We start from the raw sequence: 19,125 nt of genomic DNA on the forward strand, positions 1-19,125 counted from the left end.
TAATAAAACTCATACCTCCTAATAAATGACTTCATTCCGTGTTCGAATTGTAACTCTAAATTCTGGATTCTCTGTTCGAATATGCGATTTTGATTACTATCAACTATCGATGTTTACCCATTTGCCTCTTTCTGTGTTCTTCACGATTAAGAGACTGTTGTTTATTTTTTAGTTTTTAAATAAATTACATATATGGCGCGAATGAATAAAGATAATTGGTGTTTATATATACATATTATAGTCAACGTCAATGAAAAGTCAATAAAAAGAATATTCGTGACACTGTTGTCTATTTCAGGGTATAATTTCATCATTTTAGTTAAACATTGGGTATAATTTCGTCATTTTAGTTAAACAGAGGGTATGAACTCGACATTTTTGAAAACCGAAAGTTAAACTCGACATTTCACTAAAACACAGGGTATAAATGTGTTATTTTCCCTTTCTAAAATAAAGATCCTGGATTCAATCTCCCTTATTTAAAAAAAAAAATATTTGGTAATGTCAGTTGAGTTTTAAGAGAATTAATGGTAAGGTTGGTTTTATCTATTTGGAATTTTTAAGAGCTATGCTGTCAAACAACAGGGCTTGATGTAGCTGAGCTGTCTTCTATGATAAGAAGAATGCCGTAATTTGTTTGTATTTGGAGGCAAAAATGTCTAAAAACGATAAGCTACTTGTTTACTTAGTTGCACTTGTATTTTATCTGTATCCTTTTCCTAAAACTATCCCAACGCCCAAAATTGGCGTAGGTAATTACTAATTTTTATTTTTATTTCCGCTCAAAGCGTAAGTAATTACTAGCCTCTGGTAGCCACGTTTTTAATTTGGATAAAATCGTTTTAAGCATTTTTGAAAAATTTAGACACATACCATAATAAATAAGAAATAAATCACGCCAAATCAATTTTTGGGGCCATCTCTAACGACATACAAAAACACTAAATTAAACTTGATATTTTTTGCATTCTAACTACATAGTATAATGAGCACTAAATTTACCATGTGTTACCATATTACACAAATTTAGTATGATAATATAAAACAGGCAAAAATATCTTTTGAAATATTTTATTCTACTTATATTCCATTACCAAACTACTATATTATACTTTATTGATTTTGATAATATAATAATAGAAAATAGTAATTTTAGTACGAAATGTGACTGAAATTGAAAAAAAAAATTGATGCTAAAATTCCATACAAAATTTAGTATTGTGGTTAGAATTGCTCTTAAAACACTTGCATATCCGGGCAAAACAAACTTTTTGTTCTCTCTCTCCGGAAGCACATTACTTTTGAGAGACCCAGATCCATTGTCTCTGTCATCTTCATATTTTTTTCTATAAGAAACTTTTAAAAAAAATTAGTTCTCAACTACCGTTCTCTATAAAGATTGGGACACTTCCTCTATATTCTCCAATTTAAGGGAAGATGATAATTTTTGTCATGTTCTCTAGACCATCACTATTGGAGCACTTTGTTCTGACCAGATTTTGCCTCACTCATCCCTTGACGGATCTTTGCTCATGGTGGATCCCGAGTCTCATGCCTCTCGTTTGGCTGGTCATTCCCTCGAATCCAGTCTCACATTCGACATCTCAATTTATGATTCTCTCGACGGGGTTATTGAGGTCGTCCTCTTCCTCGGGTTCCATGACTCATTCCCCTACCCCATCTTGTGCATTGGTCATATTTGTTGTTTCTTGTGGCGGATTTTTGTAGATAGGATGTTAGTTATAGATTTGTAAATCTTTTTTTTCTTCTTCTTTAAATTCTCTGTTTTATCCTTGATATTAAGAGTTTTGTCTAGATTAGTTTATCTTGGCATTTATTTTGTTTTAGTTTTGATGCTTTGTCCACTACACTATGGCGTTATTTTGTGTTGTGAAGATGAGCTAGTCATCTATTGGGTTCTTAGTTTGGTTTTTTTGTTGGTCTTGCGACGGTCCAAACACTCGAACGTTTGTCTCTACGGTTCGTATTCCTCGAGCACTTTGGATCATTCATTAACATTTGAGGATTTTATTTAAAGAGCCAATAATGAGTTGCTAGAATTTTAATTTGGTCTATATTCTATCCGTCAAAATTTTCACATGGTGTTCTTTCATCCGAGTCGAGTTTTGCATCATCATTGTTATCTTGAAGTCTCATTCTGCATTGTCAAGAGATGTAAGCTTTTGTACTCTCGGATTTTATACTCGTTATCTATTTAAAAGTCTTGAGCTTATTTAATAATAATTATTAAAAACTCGTTAGAACAATTTGGTCTCATTTGATCCAATTTTATACCATTATCTTATATTATAATTTACATTATTAACTTTAAAAAAAAACTCTACATCGGCCACTTGAAATTGATGTTTGCAGAATCTCATCACTCTTTACAACGACGACGATGTTGCCTCCTAAGATTGTTGCAATGCTATAAGATCAAGAATACAATTATCAACAGCCACTTTCCAAGGGTTTTGCCATATAGGCATCATTTCGGCCAGCCACCGAGACGACTCCGCCAAAAAAGACTCATGAGGCCGGCCACAGAAGAAGAGGAACGACGGAGACGATTGTCTACACCAACAAGCCTCATAAAAGGAAGAGTATGTTTGTATTTGACCTCTCATATGTTCTACGACTTTTTATATGTATTTACAATTTTTTATATGTATTATCGACTTTCATACTTATTAGAGACGACTTATATTTATAATTTCAATTGTCTTTAATTACAAAAAAAAAATAGAATTTTACTTTTACGAATTAATTCGTTGTAATATATATCCCCGCCAAATGGCGGATAAACTTTTACAAGCGGAGATATCCGCTTCTACAAAAAAATTATGTTTGTAGTGAAATACAAGAATTTGCTTGTAATGAATATGCTTCTAATGTCGGAAGCGAAAAAATCTACTTGTAATGAAAGAATGTTATTACAAGCGTCAATTAACAAGAAAGATTTTTCATTTCAACATCCACTTGTAATGACACATCAAGCGACCGAGTGAGATTTGATCTTCTTCATGTTCTCCAGTTTATTAGGTTGTCATAAATAATTCAACACATTTTTTAATATTATGGTGTCCTTCTAATACCAATAAAATCTTAATTTCATTCTCAAAATCTCGAATTCTAAGCAAGTAGAACAAAATCAAGTGGAATGTATAATGCTCATAAGAGATAATGTTTCTTACATTGAATAATACATGATGGTAAATCTTTCAATATCGTCGTAAGTTGCAACGCATAATTTGATGCAGGTCAAGCGACCGAGCGGGATCCATCTTCTTCTGCAAGTCTATTATCCGTTATTCATAGGCAGTCATAAACAAATCAACACATCTTCTAATATTGGCGTGTCATTTTAATACCATTAAAATCTTAATTCCATTATCAAATCCTCGAATCTTAAGCAAGTGGCACAAAATCAAGTATACATAATGCTCAAGAGAGATAATGCTCCTTACGTTAAATAATAGGCGATAATAAATCGTACAATATCGTCGTAAGTTGCAACCCTGAATTGATGCTGGTCAAGCGACCAAGCGGAGTTTGATCTTCTTCCGATAGTCATTTGTCGATTATTACTAGGCCCAGTCATAAATAAATCAACACATTTCTTGATATGTTGGTGCCCTTTTGATACCAATAAAATCTTGCAATTCCTTGAATTCTAAGAAAGTGACACAAAATCCATTGGATGACATAATGCTCGATGGGCCAAAGAAACGTGTACAAGTTATAACTACGATAACCGGGGTCAACGGCAAGATAGTGTCCACTGATGAAATTTCTGATGTGTTGGAATTGGCGTGCTAATGTGTTGGGTTTTTTATTTAATGAGATTGAACTTAGGTTACAAATATATTATATTTATATTGCATATCGTATGTTTATTCTAAATAATGAAAGCTCATTACTCATTACATCACGAGCTCACACAACTACGAAAATGACGACTTCGTCTTCTTCATCATTCCCTCCCTCCCACTCTTATTCAAATTTGATTAGGAGAAATAGAATTAGGAAGAATAAAAAGCAAGAGAAGAAGAAGACGAAAGAAATGAGGAAGAATTGGACTAACGCTCTCGAGGGCCTAAACTTGGTGTCTTGATTGTGCCTCAAGGAATACACCCGTCAGACAAAGCTCATCATCCATCGTGCCTCACACCAAAAGAACAATGAGCTCCGTTATGAATGCGGAAGTTTAGACGTAAGGTTCAAACAACAAAGAGTTCGATTTGCAATTATTATGGGACTCCGAGGTAAGGGTCTTGAGGAAGGCAACGTAGTCGGCGGGGTGATATCGGCGGAGCTTAGACTCGGTGGTCGCCTGGAGCTTGAAGACTTGCATGTGATGCAAAAGGCCATAGCTTAACACGAGGTCGTGGTCATGCGAATGCGGTGAGGCTTCATCACGTATTTATTGCCGTAGTAGTAGAAATAGCACACTTTCCTCTTCACGCCGTCCCTTCCCGAACTCAACGCCAAAGAACTCCACTCTCCATCCAATAAATCAACTGATTGTATTGAACACAACTTTGATCGTAGAAATAGAGCAAGTGATAATCTTGAAAGCTCAACAACCTAATTCCTAATTGGAAATATTATTTACATTCGAGGTTCGTGTTAACTTACAGCCAACAAATCCGATTTTGTAGTCGTAGAAACAGAGCTTCGCTTTGGGTATGTTAGCGAGGAGAATTTAAAAGTTCAACGACCTAAATTGTTGAGGGAACGATATTTATAGTAGATAATTAGTTACTTTTAGCCCACGAATCCGATTTTTAATTAAAGATGGTTTAGATTTTTTAAAATTTCTTAAAATTTAATATATTATTCATTTCAAGTGGCTTGACTTTATAATTATACTATACATGATTTTACTAAATAACCAATTTTAAAATAATAAAGGAGTATCCGAGTTTGTAAGTTGAAACACTACAAATTTTCACGCATACCATTTTTTCTTATGGCATAGAGGAAAACAACTAACAAAAAATAATGGGCGACAATATTTAGTATTAACCTGTATGAAATATCATATATTTAAACAAAAATTAAGATTTAAGCTTGAATTTATATTTTGGAAATCAAACCAAATTTTATTTACAAATATGACACAATTAAAAAAAATCTATTTTAAACGCCAAAGTTTAAACTTATAAATGGAACTTAAAAAATCTATACACTTTCAACAAAGAAAACAAAAATATAAATCATGCCTTCAATTAGGGGAACAATGAAATAAATGTCACGACACACCACTTTAATTAAAAGAATAAAGAATATTAGTTGTTTAAAAAAATCTACACCGCTTCAACTCCTATATTTCAACGACCTAAATGGTTGAGAGAATGATATTTATAGTCGATGGTTGGTTACTTTTAAATGGGTAATGTACCTTACATTAAATAATAGATGATGATAAACCATATAACATCGTCGTAAGTTGCAACACAGAATTTGAAGCTGGTCAAGTGACCGAGCGGGATCCATAATGCTCGAATATTGGCGTGTCCTCTTAATGCCACTAAATCGTAATTTCATTATCAAATACTCAAATTCTGAGCAAGTGGTACAAAATCAAGTGGAAGACATATTGCTCGAGAGAGATAATGTTCCTTACACTAAATAATAGGCGATGATAAATCTTACAACATCGTCGTAAGTTGCAACCATGAATTTGATGATGGTCAAGCGAACAAGCGGAATTTGATCTTCTTCCACGAATCATTTGTCCATTATTACTAGACCATCATAAACAAATCAACACATTTTATAATATTTCCATGTCGTTTTAGTACTAAATAAATTTTAATTCCATTAGTAATTCATTGAATTCTAATCAAGTGGCTTAATATCTAGTGGAACTCATCATCATCGTCTCTCTCCCTTTCTTGCTCGACGTCGACTAGGAGAAGGAGAATGTAAATGAAGACGGAGGAGAAGAAGAAGACAAAAGAAAGAAGAAAGAACCAGACGAATGCTCTCGAGGGTATAAACTTGGTGTGTTGCTTCTGCCTGAAAGAATTCACCCATCACTCAAAGCTCGTCGTCTATCGTGCCTCACACTAAAACAACAAGTAGCTATTTTCTGAATGCGGAAGTTTAGACGTAAGTTGCAATCAATAAAGAGCTCTAAATTTGCAAACATTCTTTCATTTTTATCGTCGTAAGTTGTGACGCTGCATTTGATGTCATTCATGCGATCGAGCGAGATTCAATCTTCTTCCAGGAGTCTGTGGCACAAAATCAAGTGGAAGACATAAGGCTCGAGAGAGATAATGTTCCTGACATTAGATAATAAATTATGATAAATCTTACAATAGAATCGTAAGTTAAAACTCTGAATTTGATGCCGGTCAAGCCACTGAGCGGGATTTGATTTTCTTCCACTAGCCTACTCTCCATTATTAATAGGCCGTCGTAAACAAATCAACACATTTTCAATAAAATCTTAATTGTATTCTCAAATCCTAAAATTTTAAGCAAGTGACACAAAATTAAGTGGTATACATAATTCTCGCGAGAGATAATGCTCCTTAGATTAAATATGATACGATGATAAACATTACAATAACGTCGTGAGTTGTGACGGTGAATTTCATGTTGTTCATGCGACCGAGCGGAATTCGATATTCTTCCGAGAGTTTGTTCTCCAATACTACTAGGTTGTCATCAACACAATTTCTTATATCATTGTGTCCTTCTAATACTAATAAAATCTTAATTCCAATCTAAAATCCTCGAATTCTAAGCTAGTGGCATAAAATTAAGTGGAATGCATAATGCTTGAAACAAATAATGTTTCTTGTATTAAATAATAGATGATGATAAATCTTACATTATCGACGTAAGTTGCAACGCATAATTTGATGCCGATCAAGTGATTAAACGGAATTTGATAATCTTCTGCAAGCTTGTTCTCCATTATTACTAGGCCATGATAAATAAATCAACGCATTTTATAATATTGCCGTGTCATTTTAATACCAATAAAATCTTAATTTCATCCTCAAATCTTCGAATTCAAAGCAAGTGGCACAAGATAATGTTCCTTACATTAAATAATAAGCGATGATAAACTTTACATTATCGTCATTAGTTGCAACCCTAAATTTGATGCTATTCAAGCAACCGAGCGGGATTTGATCTTCTTTTGCGAGTATGTTCTCTATTATCATACTAGGCCTCATAAAGACATGAAGAGCCCTACAAAAATATAGGTCAATGAAAATGAAATATAAAAATATATGAAACCAAAATTGAATTTTGGCTCACTATAAGAACTTCAATTGAGAGCAGTGGACCTAAGAATCATATGTAGTCCTTGTTATGTAGGAAGTTAATAAATATAGCATTATCAAGCCTGAGTCCGATACTCGACCTCGAGGGTCGAGAGTTTGATCCTGGATTAGGTCTAATGTCATACTCGTTAGGCCTGTCCCGATCCTCCAATAAAAAGGTTAAGGTCGGGCCAAGACTAATCTCTCAGGCTTGAAAAAATGGGAAGGTTGTGCTAGTCTTTTTGACACCTTTAATTGTAACATTATATATAGTATTTTAATGAATTAATGACATTTTTGGTCTTTCAACTATGACACGTTTAACAGGTTGCACGCTGAACAAAAAAAATTGCATTTTCAATCTTTTTATAGTCAAATTTTCACTTACAATCCTTATGTTACTTTTGGTGTCAAAATAAGTGAAAAATGAATCACGTGCTTATCACATGACTTAAATTGAATGAATTTATCAAATTACCCTTATAACACAAAACAAAATAATATATATATATATATATTTCTCTCTCGCTCTTCCCGTCAAATTGATTAATTAAAATCTGAAGATTTCCTTATTTTTTATTTTGAAACTATCAAAATTGGACAATCATATTAGCTTTTCTATCTCCGGCTCAACGTCGAACCGGAACACGAACCTTGGATCCATCTTGGCACGAATGATCAAGTGAAGCTGCGGCGATGTAGGCACCATTGATGACGACACTTTGTTCATCCTCCTCTGAGCGCCGATGGAAATATAACCTTGTTGAAATACGCATGGCCTGGTCTCGGCGATTTTCGTAATTGCCGGCTCTGACGACGAAAAATTGATTGGGGAAGCCTTTTAGCTTAATCTTGCAGAAACATGAAGACGATATTGAAGATAAAGATGAAGATGACAGTGAAGCGAGAATTGGCTCGGCGGCGGATTTCAGGTTCAAGTCTTCGACGAAAATTCTTTGCTTGATAAATCTATTCTCTCCGCACCAGAACTGAACACGATGAACCAAACCCTATCATTCTCGTCGCAACCCTAACTTCCCCTGTTTTAGCAGGGACATCGGGAAAAAAAAATCTTCAATCCATTTTAAACCCACAATCTAAATTAGTCCAAAATCCTACCAAATTCCCAAAAGCTGTACATAAAACAACACATGCATACACACCATCAACATTAGCCCGACCAATGAAATTCCATAACTTGGTTCAATTTTTTTTTTTGCTAGAACAATTGATTCGATTTAGATAAAAAATTTCATTGTGATGTTGGATGCGTTTGGCGTTAGCTTATTAAGCTTGATTTTAGCTTCTTCTTTTTTTTTTTTCCAAAACCTAATTGTTTTAAAGTATTGGTAAAATAGCTTTTAGTAAAAGTTGAAAAGTGATTTTGCAAAATATAGAATAAAATAGAAAAGCAAGATTTTAGTAGATTTTGGGAAAAACAGTTTTTTTTTTCAAAAGCATATCATCTAAAAGCACTTTTTTAAAAGCAAAGTTATGCCAAATGGTGTAGTTGTCAGTTTTTGCTTTTTTGTGTGGTTCCTCTCTTCTGGAGCCATTGGCGATCTCAGATCTCGGCGATCACATTTGGAGCCCAATATTGTGGTATGGGTTAACGACTCCTCTATTCCTGCCATGCGAGTCGCCATTGTTGCCGATGATATGTGTTTTTTTTTAAAACAACTGTGATTAATGGGTTTGAGAAATACAAATGGCACTTGAATCGTTGTGAGTAAATTAAAACAATTGTTTATATAAATGCCTAATTAACACAACTCAGAGAGAGAGAGAGAGAGAGAGAGAGAGAGAGAGAGAGAGAGAGAGAGAGAGAGAGAGAGAGAGAGAGAGAGAGAGAGAGAGAGATTTTTTATTTGTGTTTTTTTTTTTTTTTTTACGTTTTAAAATCAAAATTATTGTTATACCTTTATTTTGCCCAATATGTGATAGGCACGTGGTCATTTTTCGCTTATTTTGACACCAAAAATAACAGAAGGATTGTAAGTGAAAATTTGACTATAACAAAGATTGAAAATGCAGTTTTTTTCGTTAAGGATGCAACCTGTTAAACGTGCCATAGTTGAAAGACAAAAAATGCCATTAATTCTATATTACTTTAGGATTTTTTTGTACAAAGTAACCAATTCAAACTAAGTATTTAGCAAAATAGCCAATGTTTCATAAGTCAGTACATTCTAGTCACTAATAATGTAAAAAAATACCGATAAACTCTTCATTATTTTCAAAATAATTAATCTAAATGTTCAAAACTTTAATCTACTCTACTTTCTATACATACCAAATAGATTCAAAAATTTTAATCGTGTCTTCAAAAATTTTAGCGCTCTAAACTGGCACTTTTGGTATATACCAAATAGGTTCAAAAATTTGAATCGTGTCTTTCAAAATATTTAATCCTCCATCTAAACAGACAACTCAATGTTTGAAATCTAGTCATCTACAATGAGAAGCAACAAAATGTAAAAAAAAATTAATCATGCTTTCAAAAAATTTAATACACTCTTGGATACACCAAAAAGAAGAAAAAGATGGCGGTGATGACGATCGACGACGAAACCAACTTTCGATCGTCGGAAACGATCATACGCTTGAGGCGGATCTCCTCGAGCCAGGGATAGGCCTCAACATGGCAAAAATCGAGAACGAAATCGCCTATTCGGATTAAGCCATGGCCATGACGACGATGGTTACGGTATCGACGACGACATCAGAGTCGAAGATTTTGTTATTTTGTCAACGCTGTCAGAGCTGAACGACTCGTCGCCGATCGTCGAAGCCCTAATCACAACCCTAAACTCACACTTTGTTCTCTTCGCCGTCTTCGTCTTCCTTCGACACCATCACAATTTCTATGGAATCGAACCAGTTTGGCTGTTCGAAGACGATGGAGAAGTTATATCCGAACCCGATCTCCCCGGAGATCAGGAGTTCGCCGGAAACGAGGCTGGTTCTGAACGACAAGGAAGGAGAGGGATCTGTGGTGATGAACGAGGCTAGGATGGCGAAGCTGAGATCGGAAGAGATCGAGAGTTGTGATGTGGTGGAGAGGAGTCGGACGAGGGTGACGAGCGTGAGGTATATTTAGGGTTTAACATAAAAGTATTTTTGGGGTTTTTGAAATTTTGGTTATTTTGTCTAAATTTTAAAAATTAAGCTATTTTTCCAAGCTCAAACTTCAAAATAACTAGATTGCCGCATCGTCTTTTAATTTATCCGCTATTGAATCTAGTGCATTTGGGGGTCCACGTTAGCTCTTACATTTTACATATTAGACGTCTTATTAACACATTGTTATTTTTATTAAAAATCTAGGATTATAGTTATGATATTATTAAAATAGTTAATTCGACACATCGTGCATAGTAACGTGATTAACGACTAAATAGTCTTTGTCGTGATGTAATGCAACATTAATTTATTATTTTTCATCGGATCTAAAACGCAATGAATTGTGGAAATTTGATAAATTATCTTATTTTTAAATTTATTTTGTCATGCCTTATTTCTCAGTTTTACTTTGAGAACACCGTTTTTTATATGGTAATCTAACAACGTAGCCAATTTCAAACATGATTTTAAGGATGTAACCAACGTTTGGTAAATTTTATAATCTAATTATTTGCAAAAATATACAGTTAGAAAATATCGGAAATACCTTTATATAACATAAATCATAGAAACTCTCGTGTAAAATAAATGGAAATTAACTCAAGAAAATTTGATATCTCAACTAACTGGACTACAAAAAATGAATGAAAATATTATGGAATAAATCAAGTTAACATGTACTAAAGATGCATCATTTAGCTGCGAACAAAACGTTGGCTACATGTTTATATTCAACCGATTTTAATAAAGGTCAATGTAGTAATTTGTTAAGTGACTAATAAAGCCACGTCATCATTTGTGGCTACATTTGAAACTTAAATGAAACATTGGCTAGATTGCAATACCAACGTTTCAAGTGGCTTAGTCCGTATAGTTTTTCTTTTTTAATATCTATTCTTTATTTTAGGGCGGCTCAACAAAATTGATAAAATCGTAAACTAGGCTGGACTGTTGGTTTTTAGACCGTTGGTCCGGTTTTAAACGATTTAAAATTTCACCGGTTTGGTTCGGACTTTTAAACGGTTCGGTTCGGTTCGGTCCGGTCTAAAAATTTTAAACCGCAGTTTAGACCGGACCGAACTGGTTAGTATTTAAAAAAATAATAATAAAAATAAGTTTAAAATGGTTCCGTCTAAAATGGTCCAAAATCGGCTAAAAGTGAATCGGGTCAGTTACTATTTAAGAAAAATATAAATAAAAATAGGTTAAAATAAAACGGTTCTGTTTAAAATGGTCTAACGGTCCAAAACGGTCCGGTCTAAACGATTTGAAACAGTTTAAATCAGATCGGACTGTTTTAAGTTTTAACCGATTTAGTTCGATCCGGCCCGATTTTTTTTGCTTGTATGGTTCGGTCCGATTTAATTTTTTAAAATCGTTTAGATCATTTAGACCGTGCACACCCTAATTTATTTTGCTCTTACTTCTTTTTATCGGCCTAACTAAATAAATAAATAAGTTCATTTTCAGGTTCACAACGATAGTAGAGAGGAAGTATGTTGGCAAAAATGAAGTAAACATTAGATTTATATGATAGTAAAAGCAGTTATGTCTAATTTTTTAATCATGATATATTTCAAAAATAACTTACAAGGGCAAATATATATGAAATGACGTGTTAATTTTCACTTTGAGTACCTAATTGCCCCCAAAGAATATGCAAAGAAATTACGGGAAGTTAAATGGAAGAAGAAAGAAACTGAGCTTTGAACACTTCTATTCTTATTGAAAAAAAAAGAATAAAAAAGCAAACACTCTTCTATTGCCGTCTCTCTCTCTCTCTCAGGCTTTTTCTTCGGGGGCGAGAGAAAATTTCCCGCCAAATGAACGAAGCATCGGAATTAACATCACCGGAATCGCCGCCATGAAAGCTCTCTCTCCTCGAACCATCTTCATCTCCATCGCAATCTCCCTCATCTCCCTCTCTCTCCTCCGCAATTATCCTACAGAGTTGAGCGGCGCACCTGAAACCCTAAATTCGACCTTAACGCGTGCCGATCACCGGAACAACTACATCGTCCGGTTCTCGGAATACAGAATCGCCGGGAATCACAGGAGCTACCTTGAATCTCGACTCCGATCGCAGGGATGGGGGTGGATCGATCGGCGGAATCCGGCAACGAAATTTCCGACTGACTTCGGGTTGGTCTGGATCGTGGATTCGGAAAGGGAAGCTGTGGTTGGGGAGATTGAGAGGTTGAGGCTTGTGAAGGACGTGAACGTTGAGGCGACTTACAGCAGAGATTTGCTGAAAAATGAGAAGAGAGGCGGATATAGCGTTGGGTCTTTCGTCGATGCGAAGAAGCGGCCGGGGAAGATTCTCACAGCGATGTCGTTTGACGGAGGAGGTGAGTTCAGTGCAGCGACGAACAACCTCTCTCTGAGCTGGAAGAGAGGGCTATTATCGGAGGTGAGCAGTGTTCGTTGTCTATCCAACTATCTCTTTGGGTGACTAGTTTGGTTGTTTCAACGATGTAAATTTCTCAAGGTTTTGGTATTCTTATTTCTATTTTAAATCTTTATTTCGAAATTTCGAAATTGAAATTGAAGATCCGAAGGAAATTAAGGAATTTTAGTTTATGCATTTCATTTGATTGGCAAGAAAATGGAGGAGAAATGGAAGTGAATTGAAATAAAGGAAGAAGTTATGTTTATGCATTGAGTTTAACTTTTTTTTGCGTAAACTTCTATTTTCATAATTTGAAATGCAGAGTAGGAAAGTGCTTCGAAAACATTAAAGAGTAATGAGCCTTACTCTATAAGAAAAATGAAGGATAAATAAAAATAATAAATAAAAGAAGAAGCAAAGAAGAGGAAAGTGTTAGTTCCTTTAATGATGAAGCTGTAATTTTCTTGTGCTTCTAATCGATACAATTTTTCGCTCTGTTTGTTTTTTAGTTCAGATTTATGCTTGTCAGTTGTCACTATTGTACCAGCTTTTGGTGCAGTTATCAATATTTTACTCATATCGGTCTCTTGAATCATTGTAATCGGATTTACGGGTTTTTATGGGATTCCATGCAGTCGAATGTCTGAGTCTGTGAAGAATTATCCTGCTTAATCATTGGAAGAGATACCTTGATTTAACATTTTTAAGTAAAGATGTTTATGTCCGTTTCTCTGCAAAACATGTTTGAAGCTAAAGAAGTTTCTCCCTCGTTTTTTGGGAATGCCTTTTCCCGTGTTGTATTTGCCTCACATAGCCTTGCTCTGATAAAACCTTTCAGAGATCTCAAGTTACTTCATTATTTGGAGCTGATGCTCTTTGGACGAAGGGGTATACCGGGTCAAAAGTGAAGATGGCTGTATTTGACACTGGTATACGAGCCAATCACCCACATTTTCGAAACATTAAGGTATTATTTTTCTTGCACAAGCTTTAGGTTGTTTTTCCAGGATTATTCTTTTCTCTTCCCTACTTAAGCTTTAGTATGTCTTTAAGCTATATGAGAAAAACAAAACGATACCATAGAAGACCTGAAATTTTTATGCTTCGGTTTTCGAAACACATTATACGATCTGAGAAGAGGTGTGGTGGTGTGAAGGGATTGTTGTCGTATTTCATTCCAGCTGAATATGTGTTTTCAGTCCTCTAAGACAATGCATCAGTTTTAACCCCAGCCGTTATTTTAGGAGCGGACAAATTGGACTAATGAAGATACCTTGAACGACAATCTTGGACACGGGACATTTGTAGCTGGTGTTGTTGCGGGTGTAGATCCAGAGTGTCTTGGTTTTGCTCCAGATTCAGAGATATATGCTTTCCGCGTGTTTACAGATGCGCAGGTAATGCATCCCGGACACACATAGAACATCTTTATTTGATATCTTGCTGCCTAAGTAGTTGGTTTACGTACCGAGAATAGGGATAAAGTTGCTTCTGTGTTTAGTTCTTACCCTGTACCTGAGAGCAAGGACTTATCCAAGGAATTTTATTTTTTCTTCTTGCTTTCTTTAATGACTTCTGATTCAGCAAATCAGTTTAGTAAGATTATGAGACTTTTTATTCAGCCTATTGCAGGTATCTTACACATCGTGGTTCCTTGATGCATTCAACTATGCTATGGCAACCGATATGGATGTGTTGAATTTGAGTATTGGCGGGCCCGATTATTTGGATCTCCCATTTGTGGAGAAGGTACTGGCATCTCTGCTTATTCTGTCTATTTGTCTACTCACACACATAGTTCAATTCAAGCGTACATTTACTCACACAACCTACTATACAAATGTGTAAATCCATTTATAACAGTTTTTTGTTTTTTATTTTAGAACTACATTTCAAATATTTTCTTTCTTTGCTGCTAATTTAATTGAATTTTACTTTCTTCCTTGTGAATGTTTTTACCAGGTCTGGGAGATCACAGCTAACAACGTAATCATGGTTTCGGCAATTGGAAATGATGGGCCTCTTTATGGGACTCTGAATAATCCAGCAGATCAGAGTGATGTCATCGGTGTTGGTGGCATTGATTACAACGACCACATTGCTTCATTTTCTTCGAGAGGCATGAGTACTTGGGAACTCCCTCATGGGTAATTCATCATCACATTGTCATACAGCATTAAATTGAATACATCATCTTGGAACAGCTTGTTGGTTGTTATGCATAACTTATTCATCTTATTTAATAAGCTGTCATATTGCTTTAATAATTTTTTTTCTTAGATAATCCAAGTTATTCGAGTTAAGTTCTTAAAATCTCTTTCTCTCAACGTGATAATTTGCCATTTTACTGAAATGCATAAGTGATGAACATGAACAGTTATGGTCGAGTGAAGCCCGATGTGGTTGCATATGGACGGGACATTATGGGATCTAAGATCAGTACTGGCTGTAAAACCTTATCTGGTACTAGCGTAGCGAGTCCCGTGGTTGCTGGTGTAGTTTGCTTGCTTGTTAGTGTTATACCTGAAAGCAGTCGGAAGTATATATTAAATCCAGCAAGCATGAAGCAAGCACTCGTTGAAGGAGCTGCAAAGCTCGCTGGTCCAAATATATATGAACAAGGTGCAGGCAGAGTCGACCTGTAAGTTCTCTTGATGAATAAGATTCTGTGTTCTGTGCTGATTTTGGCCGTAGATATTGATATATGGTTTTCCACAAACTTCATCGTTTTCAGGTTAGCATCCTATGAAATTCTCAAGAGCTACAAACCACGTGCGAGTGTTTTCCCGAGTGTGCTTGATTATACAGACTGTCCTTATTTCTGGCCCTTTTGTCGTCAGCCACTGTATGCAGGTTCAATGCCTGTCATTTTTAACACTACAATTCTCAATGGAATGGGCGTTGTTGGATATGTTGAAAGTTCACCAATATGGCATCCTTCGGATGAAGAAGGTAATCTTCTGAGCATCCATTTTACGTATTCTGAAGTAATCTGGCCTTGGACTGGTTATCTAGCGCTTCACATGCAAATTAAGGAGGAGGGAGCTTTGTTTTCCGGAGATATTGAGGGAAATGTAACGTTTAGGGTCTACAGCCCTCCAGCTGAAGGAGAAACGAGCAGGCGTTTCAGTACTTGTGTCCTTCAGTTAAAGTTGAAAGTAGTTCCTACTCCACCAAGATCGAAAAGAATTTTGTGGGATCAGTTTCACAATATTAAATACCCTCCTGGCTATATCCCGAGAGATTCTTTGGATGTCCGCAACGACATTCTTGATTGGCACGGGGATCACTTGCACACGAATTTCCACATTATGTTTAACATGTTGCGTGACGCTGGTTACTTTGTAGAAACCCTCGGATCTCCTTTTACGTGCTTTGATGCCCAGCATTATGGAACGCTTCTGTTGGTGGATCTCGAGGATGAGTACTTCCCTGAGGAGATTGAAAAGCTCAGGGATGACGTTATAAATGGTGGACTAGGGTTGGCCGTATTTGGTGAGTGGTACAATGTTGACACAATGGTGAAGATGAAATTCTTTGATGATAACACTAGAAGCTGGTGGACTCCTGTGACTGGAGGTGCTAACATACCAGCACTGAACGACCTTTTGGCTCCATTTGGGATTGCATTTGGAGATAAAATCCTGAATGGCGACTTTACTATTGATGGCGAACAGAGTAGATATGCATCTGGAACCGACATTGTTCGATTTCCCAGCGGCGGTTATGTCCACAGCTTTCCTTTCCTGGATAGCTCAGAGAGTGGTGCCACTCAAAATGTACTGCGGACTTCCGATATGACTGCGGTGAGTAGTTTTTTGTACCACTAGCAAATGCAAACATAGTTGAGGTTAAACAGTTATTGAAAATGGCAATGCTAGCAGCACTATATTCTTAATAATAATAAATAAATAAATAAGTAAAAAACAATACAACAGCCTCCTTTTATGTAACAATTAGTTACCCTTGAAGGCTTATTTTTCATCATCTTCAGAAGTACAAGAAAATTCAAGTTTTGGAGTAGAAAACAAAAGTATGGTTCAAAATTTTCAATTTTGTTTGTTTGATGTATTTTGCAGGCTGATTCTGCAATAATCGGTCTTATAGAGGCGGGCGATGGACGTATCGCTGTGTACGGAGATTCCAACTGTTTGGACAGCAGTCATATGGTAACCAATTGTTATTGGTTGCTCAGGAAGATGTTGGATTTCACCGGTAACAATCTCAGAGACCCAATCCTTTTCGCCGACTCTGCTAAACAAGACACCCCATTTTTGGTGGACGACGACCAATTACCCTCTCGGAGAACCGATATAAATTTCTTGGATTACTCGAGAGTCGCAGGAAAGCAATTAATCTGCAGGAGCGACTCGAGGTTTGAGCTATGGGGAACCAAGGGCTACACTTTGCAGGGTCGGGGAAGGAACAGAAAATTACCCGGCTATCCGGACTCGAGCAGAGGAGTAAATTCTTCGCAATCGAGGCATCCGAAGCTGAATGTAAAAAGTAAAGGTGATTCGTCGGGGAACAGGTACTTGGGCCTGTTCTATGGAGAAGAGGTAAAGAATAAAAACTAAATGAATTAATTACATGGCCTTTGTTTTCATTCAGTTACCTTGAACACTTGGAGTAATACTTACGTTACTGCAATCTTTGCAGCTTGATATGCCTGTCTTAGCTGCTGCCCATTGGATTGTTCCTTCACTACTTGCCGTTTTTGGTTAGAGCCTACTGTTATTTATTTGTTTACTTATAACAACATTCTATTATATAGGGGAATATTGTATTTCATATCTTTGTTTAAGTTCAAGTGGTCCCTCCTTTGTAGGTCTCCTGGCATTCTTGAGCTTTTGGAAAATCCGGCAGAAGCGACGGCGGCGAAGGAAAGTTTCTGGGTCTGCTCGGTTTTCTAGTCCGTAGTTGATGAATTTTCTCGGTATAGTTCTCATTCTCTATTCATTTTAACACCTCCAAAAGCCCAAATCTCCTCAGTTGTATTCTCAATATGCCTCCAAAGAATTCCGTAGGAACTTAATCTTCACTAATCGTAGAGCTCTCTTGTCGAGGATTCATTACCACAGGAAATTTTGAACTAAATGACAGTTACTACTAATTACTTTACTATACCCGTTCGGACTTTGGAGATTAGAGATTGCTTTCGTCTACTAAATTCTGATTGCATTTGTTGGTATTAGCTGAGAGAATTCATTGAGGTGTCAGAGATTCAGAAATTGCAGGGTGGCATAAGAAACTTTTTTAAGACCCCAAACTAGGCTCATCTAGAATTTGCATGCTGAAGGTCTCCGTGCTTACATACAAGTTCCGGTTTTCTGGGAACTAAATTTATACATCCAAGTCCAACTGTCAAAGTTCAGTGGATTTCTTCTGCAAAGAAACATTTATGGTCTCAAAATAAGATTTTGATCAAACAAATCACGTAATCTAAACTTGCTCCAAACTCATGCTACAAGCGTGAGTCATCAAACGATCAATTCAGAAACGTTTTCTCTGGAACACATTCGGTCACACAAAGTATGCAGGGTTTTATTAACAGATAAGACATTTGAAAGAATATAATGGAGCTAAAACTTGCGATGTGAATAGTGCTTTGTCAAGAATTCTGCTACGATTGTTGCTTTGTATGTACTGGTTAGTGGTTAGTGAACTTTTGGTTCACGTGTAACATCGAGTCCAAGTCCAACAATGTTACTGGAGTTAACGTTTTTATTTTCATCAATCCAAATATAAAGATATTATTCTCGTGTCAATAATAATAATAAGGTAATAATCTGAAAAATGACCCGCTCTAAGAATTGTGACTTTCAGGAGCATAATACGTCCTATGGTAGCCATACTTCCATGAACAGAACAATTTACGGTTCTTATTTAAGAATCCCATCTGAAGTACAAATCATTGAAATATAAGTTCAATTCTTTCGGGATCATCGAATATTTAATTAGGAGATTCTTTCACGGACCAACCAAAAACAATATATAAAATAAATAAAAAATAACTAACCTTCCATTTTGTGCACTTTTATATCTTACTACTTAACTTCTATATTCATAAAAAGCTGTACATTTGTTTTTCTTTTGGTGTATATGTTTGTCATTTTTAGAAGCAAAAAAAAATGTTTTTCATTTTATTTATCTTTTTTTTAAGGGCCATTTTATTTATCTTAATCTGAGTTATTATATCTTGCACGAATCATAAAACAGCTAGTGTTTTTTTTCCTAACAACCTTGAAAAATGTATTGAAGAAACATACAATATATGCACAACATACAATGCCTTAGCTCTCATTTGAGACCCTTTTCTGAAAC

The 19,125-nt window shown here is 35.7% G+C and overlaps 1 protein-coding gene across 1 annotated transcript; it reads left to right on the plus strand.

Annotated features, from left to right (window-relative positions):
• The first annotated feature begins 12,126 nt into the window (after nucleotides 1-12,126).
• On the plus strand, nucleotides 12,127-18,515 carry S1P (SITE-1 protease). Its single transcript, XM_089612622.1, has 10 exons — nucleotides 12,127-12,822; nucleotides 13,640-13,768; nucleotides 14,046-14,198; nucleotides 14,434-14,550; nucleotides 14,764-14,948; nucleotides 15,179-15,442; nucleotides 15,536-16,607; nucleotides 16,881-17,360; nucleotides 17,461-17,521; nucleotides 17,630-18,515. Exons 1-10 carry the CDS (start codon nucleotides 12,277-12,279, stop codon nucleotides 17,719-17,721), a joined length of 3,099 nt encoding a protein of 1,032 aa, XP_089468748.1. The 5' UTR covers nucleotides 12,127-12,276; the 3' UTR covers nucleotides 17,722-18,515.
• The last annotated feature ends 610 nt before the right edge of the window (nucleotides 18,516-19,125 follow it).

This window comes from Urtica dioica, chromosome 4 (assembly GCF_054948205.1).
Source record: "Urtica dioica subsp. dioica isolate 48M chromosome 4, U.dioica_male_clone48M_v1_H2, whole genome shotgun sequence".
NCBI lineage: Eukaryota > Viridiplantae > Streptophyta > Magnoliopsida > Rosales > Urticaceae > Urtica > Urtica dioica.

Excerpts from the sequence above, each read along its gene's own strand:
- S1P (XM_089612622.1), top strand. The coding sequence starts at position 12,277 with ATGAAAGCTCTCTCTCCTCGAACCATCTTCATCTCCATCGCAATCTCC. Across the intron at positions 15,443-15,535 it reads GGTGCAGGCAGAGTCGACCT|GTTAGCATCCTATGAAATTC; the intron begins GTAAGTTCTCTT and ends CATCGTTTTCAG. Across the intron at positions 17,522-17,629 it reads TTCACTACTTGCCGTTTTTG|GTCTCCTGGCATTCTTGAGC; the intron begins GTTAGAGCCTAC and ends CCTCCTTTGTAG.